Source organism: Aphelocoma coerulescens, chromosome 20, assembly GCF_041296385.1.
Source record: "Aphelocoma coerulescens isolate FSJ_1873_10779 chromosome 20, UR_Acoe_1.0, whole genome shotgun sequence".
In the NCBI taxonomy this organism is placed as follows: Eukaryota; Metazoa; Chordata; class Aves; order Passeriformes; family Corvidae; genus Aphelocoma; species Aphelocoma coerulescens.
In genome coordinates, this window is record NC_091033.1 from 1465706 (window position 1) to 1488563 (window position 22858).

General features: G+C 47.5%; 1 protein-coding gene across 2 annotated transcripts; it reads right to left on the reverse strand.

The window, feature by feature from the left end:
• Positions 1-58: 58 nt before the first annotated feature.
• PIGU (phosphatidylinositol glycan anchor biosynthesis class U) lies at positions 59-19348 on the reverse strand. 2 transcript variants are annotated; one of them, XM_069034247.1, is made up of 12 exons: positions 18991-19348; positions 17250-17314; positions 15911-15970; positions 14906-14968; positions 13538-13647; positions 11822-11922; positions 9772-9869; positions 7796-7950; positions 7147-7290; positions 6248-6372; positions 4332-4474; positions 59-1605 (listed from the first exon to the last, which is right to left on the reverse strand). In XM_069034247.1, exons 1-12 carry the CDS (start codon positions 19118-19120, stop codon positions 1492-1494), a joined length of 1308 nt encoding a protein of 435 aa, XP_068890348.1. In that variant the 5' UTR covers positions 19121-19348; the 3' UTR covers positions 59-1491. The 2 variants fall into 2 exon arrangements, with proteins under 2 accessions (XP_068890348.1, XP_068890349.1); XM_069034248.1 differs by lacking the exon at positions 17250-17314 and having other exon boundaries at positions 18991-19067.
• Positions 19349-22858: the final 3510 nt, after the last annotated feature.

Below are 22858 nucleotides of genomic sequence, written 5' to 3' on the forward strand. Positions count from 1 at the left end.
TCAGTGCCTCCCACACCTCCCTCACCCTCCAGCCCCCACAGCCACAGAGCACACGGTCTCCAAAACTTGCACAGTTTATTATGCTCCTGGCCTGCCCCACCGGCCCCTGGGCCCCACGGGGCTGCCCCGGGCCGGGGCTGGGCTGGGCGCGCCTCCACCCGCAAAGCGCTGACAGCGGTGCAGTAAGGCAAACGTTTGAGTTGTCCGCAAAGAAAGATCCGCTTACACACCTGCCTGGGCACATCTATCTCTCGGCTGCTCGGTACCAGGTGCAGTTTGGTTTCCATGTCATGCTCCCAACCCTTCGGATGTCCCTTGGGAGCAGTGGTGATGCTGGAGGCGGCTGTCACGCTGCAGTCACCGTGTCTCAGTGCCACCACGCAGCCAGCAGAGCTGGTGGCTTCACCCCAGAGTGTCACATTCAGGGGCGAGCAGCAGCAGCTCCAAGGTGAGCAGGTCTGAGCACACAGAGCAGTGGGGGGGAGCAGGGGAGCTGATTTAAGGGAGCGCCCGTGCACAGCCACGAGCCCAGCACTGACCGGCTCAGGGGTGACAGAGACAAGTGCACATCCAGTAGTGATAAGCAGCTGTGGAACAACTCCGTAACAGCAGTGGCTGAGGCTCCTCCTGGATTTGGTCTGGAGCCTTACAGGGAGATTGTGACACCTCCTGGTCCCGGCTGCTGCCTCAAGTGAACACAGCAGCACAGCGTGAGCCCAGCACTGCCAGGCTTTGTCACCCAACAGAAAGTGGGAGCAGTGGGAGTCCATCTCCTCAGCAGTATTCCTTCTGAGACCTGCAATGCCTCTGTGCAGCTCCTGGCATGGCTGTGTTGCTCCAATGGGACAGAGCAGTTACCTGGTACCCACCCTGCTCCTGATCCCATCCCAATTCCGGTTCTTGTGTTTGAGTGCTGAGGTTACCACATGTGGCAGCAGCTCCAGCAGTCCTCTAAGGTCATCATCCTTGGTCACCCAACTCTTTCACGGCACCCACTGTGACCGAGCACATGGGATTCTTCCAGATCCCTTAACAGCAGAACCACCAAGAAATGGAATCTGCAGCCAGGGCTGGGGCACCAGGTACCCAGAGATTGCCTCGTGCCAAGCAGTGTTACTGGTCAAAGCAGTGAAGGGGAAGATCTCAGGAGAAGCAAACATCCCCAAGAAGCAGTGGTGGAAAACAGTTCATGGTCTGAGCTCCAGCCCTGGGTTTAGCTCAGAGACTCTTGCTCCTGCTGGACTGCCAAGAGCTGATGGCTGAGGTCAAAGTGAAAAGCACAGCTGAGGGGGGAGGGACTGCAGCTCTGACAGTCTCTGTGCTGAGCCTGCAGCTCAGGGGGGTATTCCCAGAACCTCAGCCCTTTCTTTCAGTAGGTATCACTCCCAAAGTCAGACCTCATTCAGGGAACCTTCCCCACCCACCCCATGTACCCCAAGTTTTGCACGTTCCTCAGAGTGGCCCATGTCCCAGGAAATGGTGGTACAATCCTTATTTCAAGACCAGCATGGCCTCTGTCCCATCCTGCCTTGTCAAGTGGAGTCCGTGAGTGAGGTAGTATTCCCGCCGGAGGAAGGCATAGAAATAATCCGAGATGAGCAGGATCTGTGGAGTGAGATGTTCAGACACATCAGTGGTGCTTCAGAGCCAGGAATAAAGAGAGACACGTGTTGGTGACAGACCCTGTCGGGGGTTAAGCAGTTCCTGGCCTGTTCAGCACATGCTGCTGAAGGAGCCACTGTGACCTTGGGAACACCTCCACCCCCTCGCTGTGTTAAGCCAAGGGAGGCTCACATACAGCAGCTCCATGAACTGGCCAAAATGTGTGACAGTGGCAGCTCCAGCTGTGCCACAGCTGCACACACCATCTCAGCTGCACCCATAGGACTCCTGTCCAAGGGCTGTCCCAGAATCACAGGGTCATTTCAGTTGGAAAAGACCTCTGAGACCACCGAGTCCGACCTTTGACTGATCCGCACCTTGTCATCCACGTGAGTGCCATGTCCAGGCATTCCCTGGACACCTCTAAGAATGGGACTCTGCCACCTCCCTGGGCAGCCCCTTCCAAGGCCTGACCACCCTTTCCAGAAGGAAATTCCTCCTGGTGTCCAACCTGAGCCTCCCCTGGCCCACCTTGAGGCCATTTCCCCTTGTCCTGTCCCTGTTCCCTGGGAGCAGAGCCCGACCCCCCTGGCTGCCCCCTCCTGTCAGGGAGTTGTACAGAGCCACAAGGTCCCCCCTGAGCCTCCTCTTCTCCAGGCTGAGTCCCCCAGCTCCTTCAGCTGCTCCTGCTGCTCTGTTCCCTTCTCTGGACATGCTCCAGCCCTCAATGGCCCTCCTGAATGGAGGCACCCAGAACTGGACACAGCACCTGAGGTGCCTCACCAGTGCCTGGCACAGGGGACAGTCACTGCCCTGGTGCTGCTGCCGCACCACGGCTGGTACAGGCCAGGTGCCCTTGGCCTCTTGCCCACCTGGCCACAGCAGACTCTTGTTCAGCTGCTGTACATCAGCACCCCCAGGGCCTTTCCTACTGGGCACTTTCCAGCCACTCAGCTCCCAGCCAGGACAACTTTGGTTGTACTGAGGCACACAGTAGGACTGTTCCCACACCTGGGGGCCTTGAAACTGCAGGAATGGGTGACAGTGGATTCTCTAAAGCTGCCACCTTGGGAAACTGCCTCGGCTGGGGCAGGCTGGGCTGTGGCAAGGACTTGCTGGCTCAGTAGTGTCATCTGTCCCTTAGCCTCTTGCAATGTGACCTTCCCCCAGGGCTGCTGCTTTCCTCCTTTTGGAAACAGAGGCACTAACTGGAGTAGAAAACTGTTTCAGTGCCAGCCTGAGCTGGTAGGCATTGTCCTCATGTCCTAGTGTGCAGATGCCACTTAAAGCATCGCTTTGGCACTATAGCACCTGAAGTACGTGGCAGTGCTAAGCGCACAGAGGGAGGACAGTCAAAGCCTGCCTGGGTTACTGTGCAATACAGCACAGAAAAACACAGCAGCTGCTGCAGAGGCTCAGTGGCAGGACAGGAGGGGATGAGGGCCAGGTGGAGACCGGGGCCAAGAGAAACAGGGCTGCAGACTGCTGAGGTTAAGGGAGAAAGCATGAAGGAGAACAGACCCAGGGAAAGGGAAACAGCCAGGATCTGCTTGCTTTGCTGAACTGCTGACAGGCTCTGTCAGTGCAGGTGACTTTACCTTGAACTAACTTCTCTGCAGATAGAAAAGAAAGAGCTGAGGTGCATGGGGATGAGGGCTAGGTCTTTCTCACAAGGAAATCAGACAAGAAAGTTTTGCTGTCTGCATTTACACAGAGCACAAGACCTTGCAGGATCTGCTATGACTTTCTCAGGTAGGAAATAAAATCCTCTTGGAATATCAACACCTGCCATGTCTAATTAAAGTTTTACTATTCCTTTCATTCCATAGCAGGACATGTAATGAACCACTCCCAGTTTCCTATCAGCTTCTCTTAGCAGAATCTCTATTCTCCCTCTCATCCTGTGCAGTCTCTTTTGGTTTTACCAAATGAGTATTTTCCCCATTAATCAAGGGTAAGAGTAGGTGATTTTATGCCCCTGGTCAAAGTGTTCCCCTGGCTTTAGGAGAAGCAGACAAGCATAAATGGCTCAGGCACATTCAAAATAAAGGCAACTTTAACATAAACATTCTGCTCACCCCCATGTTAAACTGCCCCAGGGCTCAGGTACGTGACAAGCAGCACAGAGAAGAGGAAGGACTTACAAAAGGTTGTAGCACCTGTGTACACTGAGTTCCACCCTTCAAGGGTGCTAAGCTCTGCTTTCCCTAAGGCCACTGGAAGTCATGTATCCAGAATGGCCTCAGGCAAGGCAGGGAGAGCAAGTCCTGGCATCACTGGCACCCTGCACGTGCCACCACATCTCAGAAAAAGAGTGATGGTGCCATGTCCCTGTGCATAGGCAGGTCTCATTTGTCTGTTTTCTGGCCCCACTGCTACTGCCCTGAGGTTTTTCCGTTCCCCCTCTTAGCTCCCCTTCTCCATTCACTTGTGCTTGGTCCTGCCACACTGAGATGCTTTTCCTCAGCTATCAGCAACAGAGCACAGAACCTGCAGTCAGCCGGCTTGGATTGTTAAGCCACAGCTCAAACACCACAAGAACTCTTTCCCATTAGTGTGCCAGGGGCTGAGGAACAGGCAGAATCCAGGAGGAGAGCCAGGAAGCTGCAATGCAGGACCGCACAGGATGCAGAGAGCCAGCCCCATCCTGCAGAATTCACTGCTGCTGACAGGCTGCCCCATCCAGCAGCCAGCCCACAGTGCAGCTTCATTTGCCTCACTCTACTGACCTGTCCTACGTTGAAAGTCAATGTGATGGCATAATAAAAATTGGAGTTGGCACTTCCTGCATAAATCCACAGATGCCACAGAACAGGGAACAGGAAGGAGCAGAAAATGAGCACACATGACAGGATGAAGATGTTCCGGAGGACTGCAAAAGAAAACCAGCTGTTAAAATGATGTATTACTGAGCAGTCATGGTCACACAACCAGCAACGGTACTTAGGGTGTGTGCAGGGGGTCAGAGGCACTTGCCAAGACACACTTCCCTCCAACAACCTTTCACAGGTTGCTTTAGTAACTTCCTGGATAGTGGTTATAAGAAATCCACTATATCTCCCCTTCAAAATAAATACTTCTGCCTTTGCTGCAGTGTGAAATCCCCACTTTTAGCTCTTTCCTTCTAGGCCCTGCTTCCAAACATTCTTTCTTGGATGACTTTGGCTCTTTGGTACCTACACTACAGCAACCAGCAGCCTGCAAAGGGGCCTTTCCAGCAGCATCCCAGTTTGGAGAGCAGAGGACTTTAATCCCTTGCCTCATCAAGCTAATGACAAATGAAAAAATGAATCTGTGGGTTATAGGAAAAGATATTTGGGAGGTGGCAAGGAAATGAAAGCACCACAAAAGGAAGAAACTCATACAGGCCAAATGCACTGACAGACACATGACCTCAGGAAGTGCAAGAATCCAGCAGTCTGCCTGAGTGTGTGCCAGGTGGACAAAAACCAAGCATAACTTTGTCTAAAAGAGCTGGGAACTACCAGGGCAGGAGAGGTTTCCTTTTCTGTGAAGTGCTTTTGCCTGTCCTTTGGTAGCGGTGCCATAATCCATCCTGGCACTTGTGCTGCTGTGCTTGGCTGCAGCTCAGCCTATGCCCATCACTCTGCAGCTGAGGGCAGCTGATGTTTTAAGAGCATTGTCACATCCAAACCTCTTCCCACCTATTGTTCAGTAGGTCTGTTCACACACTTCGGGGTGGGAGCATGTGACAGATGACTGCCCTCTCACTGCATGCTTGGAATGTGCCACTGATCTACACTGAGCTAGGACTTCTGAGAAGTTCATCACCTGCTACAGCTGTGATGTGCTCAGGGCCAGCCTGGGGATTCCTGACCTGTTTGATCACAGCTGCCTTGGCCTCAGCTCCCCTGAGTCTGAAACCCACAGAGCAGTTGGTCTCCAGGTCTCCTGACTAAGTCTCCTACAACAGGCAGGTGAGCTGTCCATGAACACACTTGGCCTGGCCTGGAGAAGGCTGCAGTGAAGGGCCTGGACAACCTGGCAGCGCTGGTCAAAGCAGTTGGTTTAAGCAAGAAATGCCAGGAAAAACACAACACTTCCAAACCTCCCTATGGAAGCAGGTTCTATAGACTGAGCCTAAGAATCCACAGGAAGCTCTCTGTGATTTCAGGAGCTAAAGAGGGTCTTTTTGAAGCATTTAAGAAAGATTGGACTATTGCTTGGAGTAATTCAGTTACTTTCACTCTAAGCAAACAAGCAGATTCAAAACAAAGCACAACTGCAAGGTCCAGCATTTTAAGGCTGGGGGACTGACAACTGCAGGAGCACTGTTCAAATTACCCAGCCTTAAATGGGAGTGAAGCATCTGGAGGATGCAGGACTGTAAAAAGTTCTTATTAAAAAGTTAATCTTCAGACCAAGATGGAGAGAGGGGGAACATAATGTACCAGTGAAAATTCCCTCCTTGACCAATTTCAATCCTAGTCCTAAAGACATGTTAGGGACTGTATTGGCAGAGGAAAAAAACCCTCAAAAACCCAACCTCCTCCTAGGCACCCCATGGAGGTCATGAGAGCCTATGAACTTGGGTCTGGTTTGGTTTAGTGGTGACCATTTAATTTAATTATTTGACAGGCCTTTCCCATTGCAGATAAAGAATTATCAAGCACAAAGAACTTACATCTGTAAAGGTGGCTCCAGACGGGAAGGAAGGCCATGTACAGTGCAACGTCTCCCACGGTGGGATAGGACTTGAAGATAGAAATGATGGCGAGCTGGACAAACATGAAGAACACAGGGTGCTCCCTGGAAGGGAAAACAAACAAAGGCTAAGAGCATGCAGAAGGGCCTCTGGAAACTGCAAATAAGTATCAGCAAGGGCACAGATGTGCTGCAGGACAGGCTCAAAGAGGCTCCTCCAGCCCTGTTCTCTCCAGACTAAGCTCCGAATGCTGGGTGGGGTGGACAGAGCAGCAGCGTCGGGGGAGGCACATCTGCCACAGCCCTCGGGCCTCCCTCAGCACACATTTACACACTGCACAATGGTCATCTGCACTGTGCCTCCCCAGCTCTGCCTCAACCCCCAGAAGCAATTAGCACCTGCCCTCTGATGGCAATTTGGAGAAGCCCAAAGCCCATAGTTATCCCTCTGGGACACCTGATCTATCCAGTGCAAGCCAAAAGACAAGCTCACTGAGAATGCAGGTGTGTTAACGGGTGTTTTTATCAGAAAGAAGTCAGTGAAGTCAGCTAGCAAAGTCCCCAAGTTCCCACTTTTTTTCTGACAATGAAGAGCTTGAAGTTCCAGCTTTCTGACTACAGTGGCTTATGCTGGCAGGGAGCAGGCACTTCTACAGCCTCCATTTCTGCTGCCTCTCCTGATGCTTGCAACACAGAGTTCCACTGCAGAGCCCAAGTCACTCTACTTAAGAGGAACAGGGCTGAAACGATGGGAAATGAAGACACCAGGCCCTGTTAAAAATCTTTTTCAAGCTTGTAGATCAAGACATCTGACTTCAGCTGTAGAAGCTTCCACTAGAAAACTTAAAAGAAGTAGCAAAGAAACACACTCATACTTACTTTAACTTTATTGCCAAGGGAATGGTGTAGAAGAACACATTGATTTGAAACACACATACGAAGAAAAGACTGAAGTGTTCAAACATCTCTGCAAAGAAGTACCAGAAAAGTCCAATATTGGGTGTCAGGTCTGGAACAGAAAGGCTGAAATTTGAAAAGAAAGTCATGGTAAATTTTTTAATGGTTGTTTTTCACTGCCCTGCTTCTGTTGCATTAATTACCATTGTGTGCTACTGCATGGAGGACCTAAATTGTAAATCCATGAAAGAGAAACCAAATGGATGAAAAGGTGGAGAGCAGGTTTAAATCCTGCTGAGGAATCCTTCCTGATGTCCCAGCAGGATTTAAACCATTCTCGAGCAGACATTTCTCCAGAGAGGAGTATTTCACAGCCACAGTAGCTCAACAATCAAATCCATTTCCAGTCACTCAGTGGCAAACTGCTCCTGTCTTTAATTTTTGCTGTTATTTAACAGAAGTTGGAGTTGGCTAACGGCTGCTTTCCTCCACATATTCTTTCTTTTCTTGCATTGCCAGTAAATCACAGACCCCACACTTCCTGGGTCAAGCACACACCTGTGTGTGATGGGCAAGAAACAACCTGGCTGGGGCCAGACAGAAAACCATCAGTAAGAATCCTTATACTTACATAAACCCATAAACAGATGGGATAAAATCCCAGGAGTTGAGCAGGAAGAAGGAGAGGCAGATGATCACCACGAGGCTGCACAGGTACAGGGATGCATACTGCATGGTGTAGAGCCAGAAACTTTTGCTTTTCAGTTTGATAGGTATGAACTGACGCTGAAAGAGAAACAGAAGCACCTTGTCAGGTAGAGAGCCACAAGAAAGCTTGAGTGTTCAGAACATCATTTTAAATTGATGAAAGAAAGCATCAAACATTGGCACTATGGCACTTGAAGGAGCAGCTTTCAAGCACAATTTGCTTGTTGTTCTTCACTCTGGCCAATTAAGTCATACACATTGCATGTATTCCCAGAACTGTGTTTGAAGCTGGTCATTTCTGCTTGCAGTGAGTTACTCCTGTGAGCACATACACAGGTGTAAGATTTACACACCCCTCTGCACAGCTACACTGGTACCTCAGACGTTTGCAGTACTGCACTCGTGCCCGTCTTCTCCTGCACAAACCCACTGCCCGGGGGACTGAAAGCCCTGCTCCAGAACCCCCACCCTGTGGTGCCACCACTCAGCCTGGCACTCCTGATCTGCTGCTGTCAGGGAGAGAGGACATCCACTGAGCTCCTAAGCACAAAAGAGTCCCTCTGAAAGCTGGCTTCCTCAGACAAAGTCCTGCCACATGTCCTTGTCACAAGTCAGCCTCAAGCCCTTGTCATGTAACATAACGGGTATCTCACTCCATCAGGTCCCCTCTGCCTGTGTACAGACAAATATACACAGGGGCCAACACCTCTGGGAATAATTCAGCATTCTGCAGCTCCAGGTCAGTGATGTGGTTTTTCCATTTGGCCCTGGGGTTTGCAGTGGTAGGAGATGTGCAGAGAACCTGCCCTGACTGCTATGTAAAGCTCACTGGGTTTTCTCAGTCAGAGCGGGTTTAGTGTCACTTACTGGGACAATGTAAGAAACATCACCAAAAATTTTTGTCAGGACAGATTGAAAAGAGCAGGAGAAAAGTGATGTAAAAACAAAGAATGCAGGAAAATTCATTTACAAATTTAGATAAAAGGACACATACTCACATGACTGCCTTTAAAGGTTGCAAACTAGGCAATCACATATCAAAGCACTTATTGTTTGTGAATGTGAAGTACAATGCTTGCACTTTACTCCCAGCTTACTAAAGTTAAAAGAGAACAACCAAGTCCAAAATATTAAAGATATAAATGTTCCTAAAAATCATCAAATGAAAAAGCAACACCAACTCTGCAGTTCTTCTCTTTAGTCTTTACTACTAATAATAAAATTCCTGAAAAAAAAGTAAGAGACATTCATGTCAGACAGTCAGAGAAAGAAAATGAATTACAACTGACTCCCATTCTGTCTGGAAGCTCAGAGATTTGAGAATAGGCTAGTTAAGTAGTTAAGCTATGAAAATCACCACCAGAAGCAACCAAAAAAGACTGGTGAAACGCACAACAGCAGCATTTCAGAATCATAATAATTTCAAATACCAAAAATTATCACAAAGTGATCTGTGAAGTGAGCTGAGCCTCTGTTGGCATCACAGCCTCACCTTGCTGCCATAGCAGGATAAAATTAGCAAGGTCAGCCCTGGTGGGATTCAGGGTCTTGTTAATGGAGAGGGAGAAAGGACAACCAGCCTCTTTCCAGAACATGCCTTTTGCCATTAAACCCCAAACCAGCATTTTCAAACTTCTCTGGGTCTAAGCCCCTTATTGCTGCTCACACCACACAAAGAACAGCACTTATTTTGGGCAAGCTATACACCACCCAGTTCTGTAGGTGACCTCCTGCCCCCTTCTCTCCACACACAGGCATTCCCATTCAGGGTTCAAATCTGCCACGGCTTGAGGAGAGCCACTTTTTCTGAAACTCTGCACTTGTCTGACTCCCGTCGCCAGGACTGTCCCTGCACAGCTACAAGAAGACAACAGGTACCAAGAGTTAGAAATCACCTACCTGTAGAAGGTAAAGCAGTGCTGGAGCAAACAGTGTGAGAGGGTAGAGAGACTGGTATGTTGCTAAGGCCAGAAACACAGCACTGAGGAAGGCACTACCTGCAAAGAAAAAAAATGTTCATTTATAAGGAACTTTTGCTATAAACAGCCATACAGACAGGAAGCACAAATGGGAAGAAACTCATAACCCTCTGCAGGGGATTCCCAAATATCAGGACACCACTTAAAGCAGTTTTTAGCAGAACATATCCTGGAGGCTGTCCTCTTGTTAATGACTTTTTGAATGGAGAATGACTCATTCCATAAGAAAGAACCACTGGCTGGTTTATATTTCCTGTCACTCACACACAGAAAGAGATTAATATAATTCAGTCTATATAAAGCCCATGCTGGCTGCTGTTAATGCATGGGAATGCATTCACTTAAGTCATACCTGTATGTAAGAACTGCCATACTGGGCATGCTGGATAACCTCATCACCAGAATGTGTTGTGGCCTCAGCAAAGCTCTGTGCAAGAGAGCATGCAAAGTCTGCAGCTGAAGGAATGGAGTGGCATTAGCTCTGCTTTACTGATACCAAAACTGAGGCACAGAAAGGATTGGCACAGCTTTTCCAAGTGATCTTATAAATATGAATGCCTTCAGTGAGGCAGCTTTATTTGAGGTGTCTCAGTGTTGGGTACTCACATTTCTCAACTACCAGTAACACAAATAACATCCAAAAGATGTCAGGTTAAACAGTAAAAATACAAGCACCCGGTGCAGTAGCCTGGTTATAGCTATAGACTTGATGGAAGTCTTCTGTAAAAATAGACCTCAGACAAGACAAGCTCTCAGCAAGAGCCCTGACTCAGTGCATTGAACCACCTGTCACTGCTGACAGCAAACACTCAGAGAGCTCCTCTCTGCTTCCTCCTCTGAAAGGGAAAATACAGGGTTACCTGGTGATGAGCCTCTCCTCAGCTGCACTCTCCTGACAGAAACCTCCCTATCCTGTATTTTATCCAGTGTTCAATTCAGCACAGATCTAAAGAAGTGATTCCCAGAAAACACAGACATAACCTGATATCCTCTTTGCCCACTTAAACCCCAGACTGCCACACTCCCAGTCAGGGAGAAACCACGAGACAGCCTTTGCCTATGACCAAACTATTGGTCTTAGGGTATCAGTGAACAGTTAAAAACCAGTTTAACTGAACAGACCCCACTTGTTTGCTATTGCAAATGCTGTTAAATGAAAACACCTCCTGACCCAATTAGCCAATAATTATAGGAAAACTTTCTTTTGGAAATACTAATAAAAGCTACCTATATCAGCATTTTTTTGCAGTGGTCTGGGTCTGGGCCCTGTTGGACACAAGAGATCAGACTGACCTTTCCTCTGATCCAGCAGAGAACTCCTTAAAACATAGGTGACTAGTACAAATCATATCGGCTAAAAGCTTTTAGCACTGGGGAGTCATAAAAGAAACAGAAAGCTGGCATTATGCACAAAATTATCGAAACAGTGACAGATTCTGACATAATCTACTCCACTGGGCTAGTCTGAGTCTTTGGTTACTGCTTCTGCTTCCCCAAAGCTCAATTAGTTCATTTCAAACCATGTTTACAACTGTGAGTGAAAGCCAAATAATGGCTGCAGGCAAATGCTTGCTTTTGAATAAAAGTTCAAGGATAAGCTTTGAAAATAAATTGTTTATGACGCTTAAGTGCATATTCACATACAAAAGAAGAGCAACAGAACTCTTATGTCCTGCAACACACAGACTCATTTCTTCCTGAACAGAAGGCTACTTGAAGCCAACCAGGAAAAGGAGTCAGTTTTTAGATGAAACTCCCAGGTACACTGAGGTGAAAGTAAGTTTTTACTTGACCATAAAGTCTCTTAATCTCACAAATTCATTCAGGACTTGTTCCAGTCCTGTTTCTGCTGCGTTTCACTGAGATCTTCAGAGTAATCGTATCTGTAAATCTTCCCCTGGATTTAATTTTTGCTACATTTCTAATCTTTCTAGAAAGTCATAAAGAACTCTTTTTCTTCACTGTGTTACCTTTTATTGTAGCTAAAATGAAGAATGCAATGACAGAGTTGTTGATGGCGCAGGTGGACTTTGCCACACAAGACATCACAGTGTAGGGGTTTAACAGGTAGCTGAAAAAGAGCAAAGCTCAGGTTACATTCCAAGGAGCATCTAATTAAAGAGAAGTTCAAAGAAAAAGAAGATGCACTTTGCCTTTTCTTTTTGCTTATTTACATTTGATGGGATCCTCTCATCAGCAAATTAATTCAGCTGCACAGGTTCTTCAATCTGAAGCAAAAACCAGACCTTTGGATTGCAGACTTGGACACAGGGGCCACTACAGAAATGAGACATTGGGAAGATGTCCAAAATGCAAGTTCTGGCCTAGAAAATGACTACCAAAATGGTTTCTTGCTTTGCAGAAGCATTGTACATTTATTCAGTCAGATCCAGGATTCCTGGGTCCAAAGGAAACTTTTTCTGCTACTCACACCTACTACTTCTGAAGAAGAATAAAAAGACAATGTGGTGGAAACAAATCTGAGACATAAGCAGAGTTTCCCACAACCCAACCAGTCTCCTGCTGTGGCAGACCAAGACTTTATGTTCACCATGGCACGATCTGAGCACAAAACCTGCCAGCTATGCAAGACTGGCACACTTTAATTGGAATTATAGAAAAACTCAGAATGACTTTACATTCCAGGATGCAGCCACACTTTAGTTAGCAAGGATGCCAGCTCTTCTTGGAAATAAGAATTACAATAATCTCATTTAAGTAAGTTCAGAGCAAAGAAAAAGGTTTGGAGGACTACCAAAACAATAAGTATGATAATGTACTGATCAGCCTTGCCAATAACTAATTTACTCATCAGAGTCAGTAGACAGGGCTGATGATTTCCTAATTCTCTCTTTATATTTTCCTATGTCTCAGAGTCCCAGTCTGTCTTTTTCAATGTTTCCAGAAGGCAGCCTACAGGTAGAATTTAATGGCAACTTTTCTGTGGCAATGTGTAAAACAGTCTGCAATTTACCCACTTTACCCTTCTGGCCACAGGAAATGTGCCATTTAAAAAAGTCATATGAAAACAAGAAAAAATGGAAACTTATCTAATGGAGAATTCTCTCTGATACAGAACAATTTGGATCATTTCTTTGTGTCAAAATATCAATTAAAAAATTCTGTAACAGCAGGTACCTTGCTTGTATATTAGTTATTTTAGTTGAAGCCTTGTGAAATAAAACAATGTTTAGTATACAGAGGAACACCAAGACATGAAATTAATAAAACAACATGAAAACATCTTTTAACTGTTATAAGCAATTGTGGATATTCAAGTTGTGATATTCAGCAAGCATTTTGTCCAGCGGCTCAAAAATTCTCCTAACTTTTCAGAAAAGACACCATTTGGAAGGCATAGAATCAATTTTGATAACATTATCATAAAAATAAATAGGAATGTGATCTGTGCTGACACAACACTCTTGTTACCCAATTAATGACTTTACGCTGCTGAGCCCACCTCAAAGGGCCTGAGTGAATTCACTCATTGGCAACAAACACATGGAAATGCATCTGCTTTTCACTTTCAAACTGAGTATTCAGGGCTAATAGGAAATTCAGAATTTCTGTGGGAAAGAAACCAAACTTTTGACAGTTTTTGAAGGCCCAAATGAGACAAATAAACCCCAAAGGGAGCTGAGGAACCAAAGCAGCCCACTGCAGCCTACAAGTGCAATACTTACAATAGTGCTACTTTGAGGGGGATGTAGTGCATCTCCATGGGTGTCTGGATGAGTTCAGCCACATCTGGTGCATATTTATCCAGTTCTATTAGGAGCTTCTGCTTTTTGAACTGAACAAGGGAGAATGATCAAAGACTGTCAGAAGAGGAAAGTCATTATTCTGTACTACTTGTGTAATCCTATTTCATATTACTCAGCCAGTTACCTGAGGTTTCTATTTCTGTGGAGCATATTCAAGCCCCTGGCATGAGCTAAAACTTATGTTATGTGAGGAATTGTAGAGAACAAAAAAAACCCTATCTTCTCCCAAATACTTAACAACTGAATTGAGAGTCAGGAGGAAGCAGATAATCTCTACTTCCTTAATTACCTGTGTCTATGTCTTGACACAGCTACCAGTGAATTCACCACACTAGAGTTCAATACTCAATCTTCCTAACACCTCTCTGGATCCCTAACGAAAAGCTAACTTTATAAATTCACTGTTCAACACACAAGCCCCTGAAAACCCAAACTCCACTAGTATGCAGTCTTTGTTGTTTTAAAGATGGATACTTCTATGACAAATCCCTCTTTAATCTCTTGTTCTACGAGGCTCTCTATGGAGACAAAAGAGAAATCTGAAATATGAACTGACTGAATAATGTTATGGTGAGACAGGACAGAGATGCTAGCAGTAAATTCTCAACAACCAAAGTAATTCACATGTGGAATTCTTACATGCTTGCAGATCTATCCTGAGTTATTTCCTTAATCTGAAAGTCAGGACAAGGAACAAGCACACAGCTGGGTGGGAGACCACCGAGATGCTGTAGAAAATGTAGTCTCCCTGCTGATGTTGATACCTAATCCTCACCCCCATGGAACTACAGAGAGCATAGCACTGCTTACACAAAATGTTCTTTGAGAGCTGGGAGGAGTCACTCACCTCCAAATACACATCCTTATAATTTGAAGGGGCATTGGAAGTAGTATTTGATGTCAGACTTTCACCACACTCACTAGAATGATTTATGTCACCTTAGAACTGTTGGAAGGTTTCACTCCTTCTTTTACACATTTCTAGTCTGTGTATTACCTCATGCTGTGTGCAAAGAAACCCTCTCCAAGGTATAACACCCAGGCTGTAGAAGATTGTACACTGCTGTGATCACCACTCAGTGCATAGCTAGACACTGGAATAGTGCCACAACAAAATTTAAAACGCCTCAGTTGTTTACCACATTCGGTCCTGTTTATCATTAAAATATGACCAGATTTACTGCAACAAGGACTTGACACCAGCTCCTCTAGCACATCTTTTCTTTGGCCCAAGATAATTATATTTGCTGGGAGAAGAGGACCAACAACACTGGGAAGTCAGCTTACCACAACTTTGTTGAAGTCCTGGATTGCCAAGTAAAGGGCAACAGCAGTTAGCACATCAGTTATCTAAAAAAATCAAGGGATAGACTGATTGTAAGCAAAATGAACAAATGGAGAAAAATATATTGGTCAGCATTTAACAGCAGCTCTGATCTGACTCAGCTCAGGGGAACAAAACACAAGCTTTAAAAATCCTGAAAGGCTGATTTGTACAGTGCCCTCACACACCACCACTTTGCCTTGAAGGCATGAGCTGTATCAAAAATATGTATATTCACAAAACAAGAGAATGGGGAATTAAGAGGAAGTAAATTGTTCATGGAGAGCAGCACGTGAGGGTAATAGAGAGAATCACTGGTGTAGTGAGAACACAGCAACACTGGGGCAGTGCCCAGCTGGTTAAACCCACCTGGCCACCAGTGCAGCATGAGAGTGCCTTGAGCTGCCCCAGACTGCCCAGGCAGCAGTACAGGGCAGATGCCTGCTGGCTCTGCACAAGCCCTGCCTGGCAGAGACCTGGGGACAGAGGCTCCACCGGGTGCTATGTGCAGGAAGCTACAGGACTTCTGTTCTTCTGAATTATGCAGAAGAACTCGCAGGACAATTTACAAGAGACATTTGGGGCATTTGTGCTCCTTGCAGGTCTGGTGTTTGGCAGACAGAAACAGCAGAGTAGGGATTGGTGAAAAACAGCAGTGTAGGGATTAGGCTGGGGAGACAAAGTATTTTGTTACCTATAAGAGATAATGTTTGAAATTTGAAACAAAATGACATCTTCCTATCCCTCTGTGGGGATACTTATCTAAGCAAGAACTCACAAAAAAGAAGGAACATGTACAAGAGGGGAAAAGCCTGAATGTGGGTTTGTGCAGGCAAAGCTGTCTTTCTAATTAACTGTGAGCTCAGCAGGAATTTGAGCTACAGGGAAGGTGAAGGACTGAAAAGAAAGTCATACTCAGCATTTCCCTGAATGGGACCTTTCAGGAGAAGCTTTCCAGGAGCACTTACCATGAACACCAGTTCAGCATATTCAATCAGGAAGTGAAAGAGATAGATTATCAGTGGGGTCTGAAAGAGAGCAGAAAGGAAATCCACATCAATACTGTCCAGATAAAATACCAGTGATTTGATGAGACAAACTACAAGAGTTGAGCAGTTCTACAAGACACTGCCAAACGTAATTTTCTTTGGCCTCTTCTCCAACACTGGTATTTCAGAGCAAAGTGATTAATCAAAGCACACCTACTGGTCTTTTTCCTTGCAAAGTCCTCAATGCACTTTATAAAAGACACCATCAACTCTGAAAATTGTATTCTATTCCAACTTTTCAATTCTATACAATAGTGGTAGACTTACAACAGAAAGCATACAAAGATCAGCTTTAGAAAGTAATTTTTTTTCTAGAAAATCTATTTTTTCAGGCTGTCTGCAGGTACTTTTGAAATATTTCCTACATAGTTGGTTCCCCTGTTGTTTAGATGAGTCTTTTATAATGTAAAAAGAAGAAAGCATGTTAAAAACATAAAGCAGTGGGGTTACAATCCTATCACCCTCTTACTCCTAGAGCTTTTCCCTTCTAATGTAAGAGGAAAAGCACGTTTCTGAATTATTCCCATCACACAGAAGCTTAGTCTGGAAGGACTATATTTACATGCTGCAAATTCAGCCTTTACTGTAAGAAAATAAATTTATTTTTAAATACTTTAAAAATAATGTGAAGGTCTATATAAGCATGGAGAAATATTTCAGTCTGGGAGAAATTCCGTCTAAAGAAGTAGAATTTAATGAAAAATAACCAGTTTTCAGAGGATACCAAGTACCTGCTTCACGCCAGGTGACACTATGTATGAGTGTACCTTCATATCAGTAAGACCACCCCAGGGCACAAAACCCCACAGGTGCTGAAGTGCTTTTGTTGGAATGAGGTGTTTTCAAGATGAGGAATAAATAAACTGCGTGCTTGTGCTAGTATTAGAACTTCCAGGTGCTGATACCCAGTAAATCCTATCAGACTCACAGTGACACTGCCCCTGCTCCAGCTTGTGCTGACAGAAACAGCTGGATGTGAACAGAGTATTTCACTTATTACAGAGTTGCCCTGTCTCAGAGTTTCTTTATGCAGTAACAAATATGGCACTGTCTGCCCCTGCACAGGGAATGCACTGGGATTACCTGGATTTCCTCGTGCTGGTCACTGCACAACCATTGCTCAGACAAACCACACAAATGTGGGTTCTCTGCAGTCTTTGGGACAAGACAGGTCCTCAGCCTTCTCCAGGCCCTGAGCAGTCAAACTAAGACCCCTGCGCCTGGAATATCACATTTAAAACCAAGCATGCAAACCAACCTCGTGAAAAATAGCTCCAGAGTATGGCGAGACCCCTAAATCCAGCAGAGCTAATCCTTCGACCACTGAAACAGACAAAACACCTGCATTAGAGCCCTGTAAGGTGGGAGGTGAGAGACCTCATGATGGCAAAACTGCAGTTTTTTAAACACTGACACTCTAAGAATCTCACACTGAATGAGTGACACCAAACCTCCCAGAGCCAACAGCCAGCCAGAACTGATTTGCCCCCAGCTCTGCCATGCACGTTCCTGCATCGGCACTCACCACCTATTTATTTGTTTCAGGTACAAATGTTCTAGATGAATTATTTTGCACTTAACTCCATTTAAATCACATGCATGGTACCTCCTCCTTTTGAGTCACCTGTTAGGTGATATACGGCATGTGTGCTGGAGAAATACTCAATTCTAAGAGGACAACCACAACATAATATAGAATTTGAACTGTTTTGCCTCATTAGATGTAGAGAGGCCTCAAATGTCCAAAATCACAAAGGGAAGAACAGAAAAGAACCACATATTGCCAGGCAAAGCTAAAAGCTTTATTTCTTGTTGAAACTTCCTGACATTTTATAGCCTTAATTCAGCTCCTTTGTGCTCATGGAGTGACAGCTTGCCCTGCAATGCGTGTGTGTGCCTTTCCACAGAATCCCCACCCTCCTGAGCACAGAGATTCCCTGGGACTGAGCAGAATGCAGTGAAAGAGGCTAAGGGAAATGGGCCCATTTGTTCAGAGAGAAACAGGCAGGACGCTGCAGGAAAACACAAGAGCTGCTCAGTTCAGTGACATGCTGGAGAAATAGATTCTGGCTGCCACCAACTTCCTGTATGGTGACAACCCAAGCTTTTCAAGATGATCCTACTTTTCCTTACTATCTAGATACCTACCTTGATGCTCTAGGGTGGTATTTAGAAAGATTCAATTGCACAGGGAAGTGTGAAGTGCTACATACTGTGGAGCAAAGACCTCAGGCTATCACATGTACTTGTACTTTTGACCTTTATTACTTCTGGGCCACTCTTTTCCACCCCAAAACTGCAAATAATTTTACCTGCATAATAACTGGATACCAAAGGGACGTCTTTAAAATAAATTAAGGTTCCTGACAGACTCAGATGATACACAAATTAACATCACTGAAAAGCCGCGATTACACTGTACCTCACTCAGCCTTCAGAAGAGAATTTGAATCACTGGTAACGTGTGGGGACACCAAGTGAACAAGGGCAATGAGCTGGGGGCCGTGCAGTGGCATTCTCACCACGACGCGGTGCGTGTGCAGGGACAGCGGAACGGAACGGGACGGGCGCGGTCGAGGCTGATGGAGCCACACGCTCCGTGCCGGCTCGGTCACACGCCCGTTTGTGAACATGTGTGACACCACCTGTGTCCCCGGCCAGCTGTGAACCGCGACGTCCTGGCTCCGGCCCTGTCCTCTGCCTCCAGCCCCGCGGCCCTCCCGCCCCCCGAAGCCGCCGAGCACCGGCTCCCACCGGCTCCTTGCGGGCACAGCTGCTCAGGGCCCTTGAGTGCAGCCCTGGTTCCGGCCTGGGCGAGCACGGCCCGGCCCTGCCCGGGGCGCAGCCGGGTGCCCTCCCCGCGGGGCCGCTCCCAGCCCGGCCGGGATCCGGCCCTGCCCGCCCGGCTCGGGGGGTCCCGCCGCCCTGGCCCCTTCTCGCTGCCCCCGCGGGGCTCGGCCGGGCCAGCGGCACCCTGGCCCCGGCTCGCCAGGCCTCACCTCGCTTCCAGGCGTTCAGCGGGGACGCCACCTCGACCCGCTCGGCGATGAAGAGGGCGAGGCTGGAGCGGTAGAGCGCGGCGCGCACCGTCACGGCCGCCAGCACCACCAACACCAAGGGGGCCGCCATCCCGGCGCGCGCTCCGCCGCTGCCGCCGCCTGTAGTTCCCGGGCGGCGGCGGGGAGCACGCCGCCAATGAACCGGACCGCCCAGGCAGACTACATGTCCCAGCAGCCCTCGCGCCGCCGCCTCCCGGCACAGCTCGGAACTACGGCGGCCGCGAGTGGGGCCAACTTAGCAGGAGCGCGAAGGCTCCGGGCGCTTGGAGCGGCCAGGCGGGGGTCCCACTCCCGTCCCCCGAGCTGCCCTGTCCCGGCCGCCCTTGCCCAAGGCGACCACACGGACCAGCCCCTCCTCAGCCGGAGGAGGGAGTGGGACCCCCGCGGGGAGACGGGGAGGGTCTGTCCTCGAGCGGCATCGCGCTCCTCCCACCTATGGATCCGAGGTGCCTCTGGATGGCAGCTCTGCCCAGCTGGGGCAGGGCCTGGCGGGCTGGGCCCAGCTCGGGCGAGGAGCGTCGGTGGCTTCTGAACTGTTTGGAAATTCCCTCAGATAGTTCTTTATTTTTCAGATATTTCACAGACCCCCATGGTGTCTGCCCACGTGTTTGCTGTGGCTGTGGTGAGAGTCACGGCTGTCGTGAGGGCACTGAGTGCTCGTGGTCGTGTTTGGTTTCAGAAGACTCTTGGCAGACTCAGGTTCTCAGGCTATGTGGTTGCAACAGCTCCAGAGCTTTAGAGTTCTGGGGAGACTTTTCACCCACCTACCTTCCCAGCTTGGACTTTCCTGCTGTTCTCCAACAGCTGTTCCTCCATCCCCAACCCTGGGCATGTGCACAGCCTGTTCACTCAATCTTGCACAAAAATAACCTTTACAGCACGTCATCTGAATGGAGGCAAGTGGAAGGAAGACATGGTAATCTCCTAAAAAATTGAGCGACAGTGAAAACACATTTCTTGTGGTATGTGAAGACAGTGATTTTTCATGTGATTAAAACTAGGATTTGCTGAGTGTACTGGGGTTGCCATTGAAACGAGCTGGATAATGTCCAAGTCAACATTTACGTTGGATTTATGCAGCTTCAGAGCTGTAGAGTAGAGTTGCACCCACCTGCAGAAATGGAGAAAGGCTGAATTCCTCTGGGACGTGGTCCCTAAAGGCCCACGTGACCACATACTGTCCCAGTGCTGGAGAGACTGGTTGGGTTGGGTGGTCAGTCACATGCACTTTCTGGACCATGGCTGCTTAGAACATGAATCCCTTCATGCTACGAAACCAACTTCAGATGGTCCCAGGACTCTTTCCTGCTGTGCTCGCTCCCTCGACGGGGTTCAGCTGTTGCCTTCGCAGGGCTTCCCTAAAGTGTGGTCTCATCCACTGCCATGGGACAACAGATCTGGTCCTGAGGCCATAAGGGGAGCTTCAGTGCTCAGCCTGTCGTGTGGCAGCTCCTCTGCTCTCAGGCTCTCTGGCACGAAGGTGTGGGTTGTGCTGGTAAAGCTGCTCTGTGAGTGTGGCTCTGGCTGGCCTTGGGACTTGATGGCCCCAGGACTGACCAAGCCTGGCATATCCTGTCATAAATCAGGGTGAATTCATTCAAGTTAATTTATTTCTGCAAGCATCTCTAAATAGGAAGTCAGAAATGCTGATTCTTGTTTGCAGCTGTTCACAACGATCTCTTGAGTTTTCTGATCAGAAATGCTCTTTTTCGTGTGCTGGTTCTCTCCAAATGACAGTTCTGATCCAAAGTACTTGACAGCCGTTGCCTGTGACTGCTGCTTTGCTGAGTGACTGGAACACAGCTGTGTGGTTAAAACTGCATTGCTCTGGGATACTGATTTCGCCAGTCTGAGCTGTGCCGTGTGCTGTCCAGCACTGTCTGATGCAGCCCTGGGAAGATTCGAATAATCTCCAAGGGCAGCAGGAATCAGATGTGGAATCATGCCACTACAGTTGTTCTGTGTTTAATTGGTGTGCAAAGACAGCTAAAAAGAAAGGTCAAAGAATAATTCATGACAAATGCAGCAATTCTTTCTGGAGCATGAGTTTGCTCCAGCCTTTCTCCAGGAGGAGATCCTGGGGCTAGCAATGGAGGGAAGTTCCTAAACTAATTGACCTATTCAGCCCCCTCAAAGCATCAAATATGTAAGGCAAATACAAGAGGGCTGAGTATCAGTTTCTATCTGATGGCCACTAATTTGGGGGGTTAGAGCTGCCATTAAGGAGTTGCAGTAAACACACACACGCTGTGGTGCTGTGTCGCTGTTGTCCCAAGAACGACACAGATCCAGGATCAGGTTCAAAGGCCAGAAAAGGCTGTATTTAATTAAGGCTGTATTTATTTAATTAATAAATCAGCTTATATAGCTTTGTTCTCAGGAGTGGCATCACACCACTGGGTGCTTGACCATCCGCCTCCCAGAGGGATTGGCTGAATGGTGTAACACCTATTTCCAAAATATTTTTCCCAGTGTGGAAAACAAAGACACAAACAGTTTGCACCTGTGAGATAGTTTACAAAACCTCAAACCATTTTCCCAGCTGGTTAGAGTGAGAAAGGAGACTTTCACAGGCGGCTGTAAAAATAGGAAAATTTCTCTGTCACCTCTCTTAGCATCTACAGTGCTGCCTTTTGAACTTCTGAAGCCACTTTCAGCCAAATGAGACAGAGGAGTAGACCTTTAAAACCCTTGGGGTTCCTACAGGCTTTGTGAAAATCAAGGGGAGTTTCAGGAGACCCAGGCTGGGGTGGGTTTTGCATAGGCAGTAGTTTGGGATCTGGCAGTGTTGCTGTGCTGCTCCAAGTCAGCCAGCACAGCCAGCTGCTTCCCCAGCAGCAGTGAAGGGGCAGAGAGGGATGACAGCAGAACAGAGGAGAGATCTTGGAGCTGTCAGAGATTCATACTGAGCTGAATGGTCACTTCCAGCAAGGAGCTGAAAGGATGCAAACCAGAGAACTCTGAGAAAACTCTGGTTTGCTTAGTTAGTGACGTAATTTGGGTTTTTTTTCCGGAGGCATAAACCTGATCTCCTGTGTCCTGGTGTTTACCCCAAACTGATGGTAGCTTTTGCACCATTGGGGCATTTACTGGCTATCCTTTCCTCCCGAAATTCCTTGGCTCTGCAAGTGATTTGGTAGGAACATGCACAGAGGGCTTGGTGTGCTGAGGCCTGGGAGCAGTTTAAGGAGCTGAAGTTTGGGGATCTCCTGCCGTGGTGCCACCAGCAGTCCAACAGTGGGGCTGTGGAGTGGTTGTTGGTCCACACAGAGAGCAGCAAATGCAGCTCTCAGGGACCTTCACACTGCCTGCCCTACAGCCTCCAGCTTTTGATGCCTTACACAAAGGAGCAGAGCTAAAGGAGCCAAACACACAAGTGAGAGCTGCTGCTGCTGGAAGATCTGGGCTCCCTTGATCGCGCTGCCTACGTGAGGCACCCACGCGGAGCGCTCAGGGGATGGATTCAACCTGGGGATGTTGCATTACAGAACTTTCATAAAACACTGTTTAGGACTGAGCCAATTCAGGGATGATTCATCTTTGTTCCTGCAAACAGATGCTGGTTTGGGCACTTCTTGTGTGCCCTGCTGGAATTATGCAATGGTGACATTTTTCGGGGTAAACAAACCACTCCTTTTCTAGTCTCATTGTACAAATTAGGTGTTCTGACTCCTGAGGCACCCTCCAGTCCTCCCTGGCAGCTCTTCCAGTCGAATGCAGTTTTTTTTGCATTTGGGAGACCACAGCTTTGTTGTTATTCTGAGATTTTATCAGGGCCCTGTGCAATGACTTTTACATATCTCAGGGA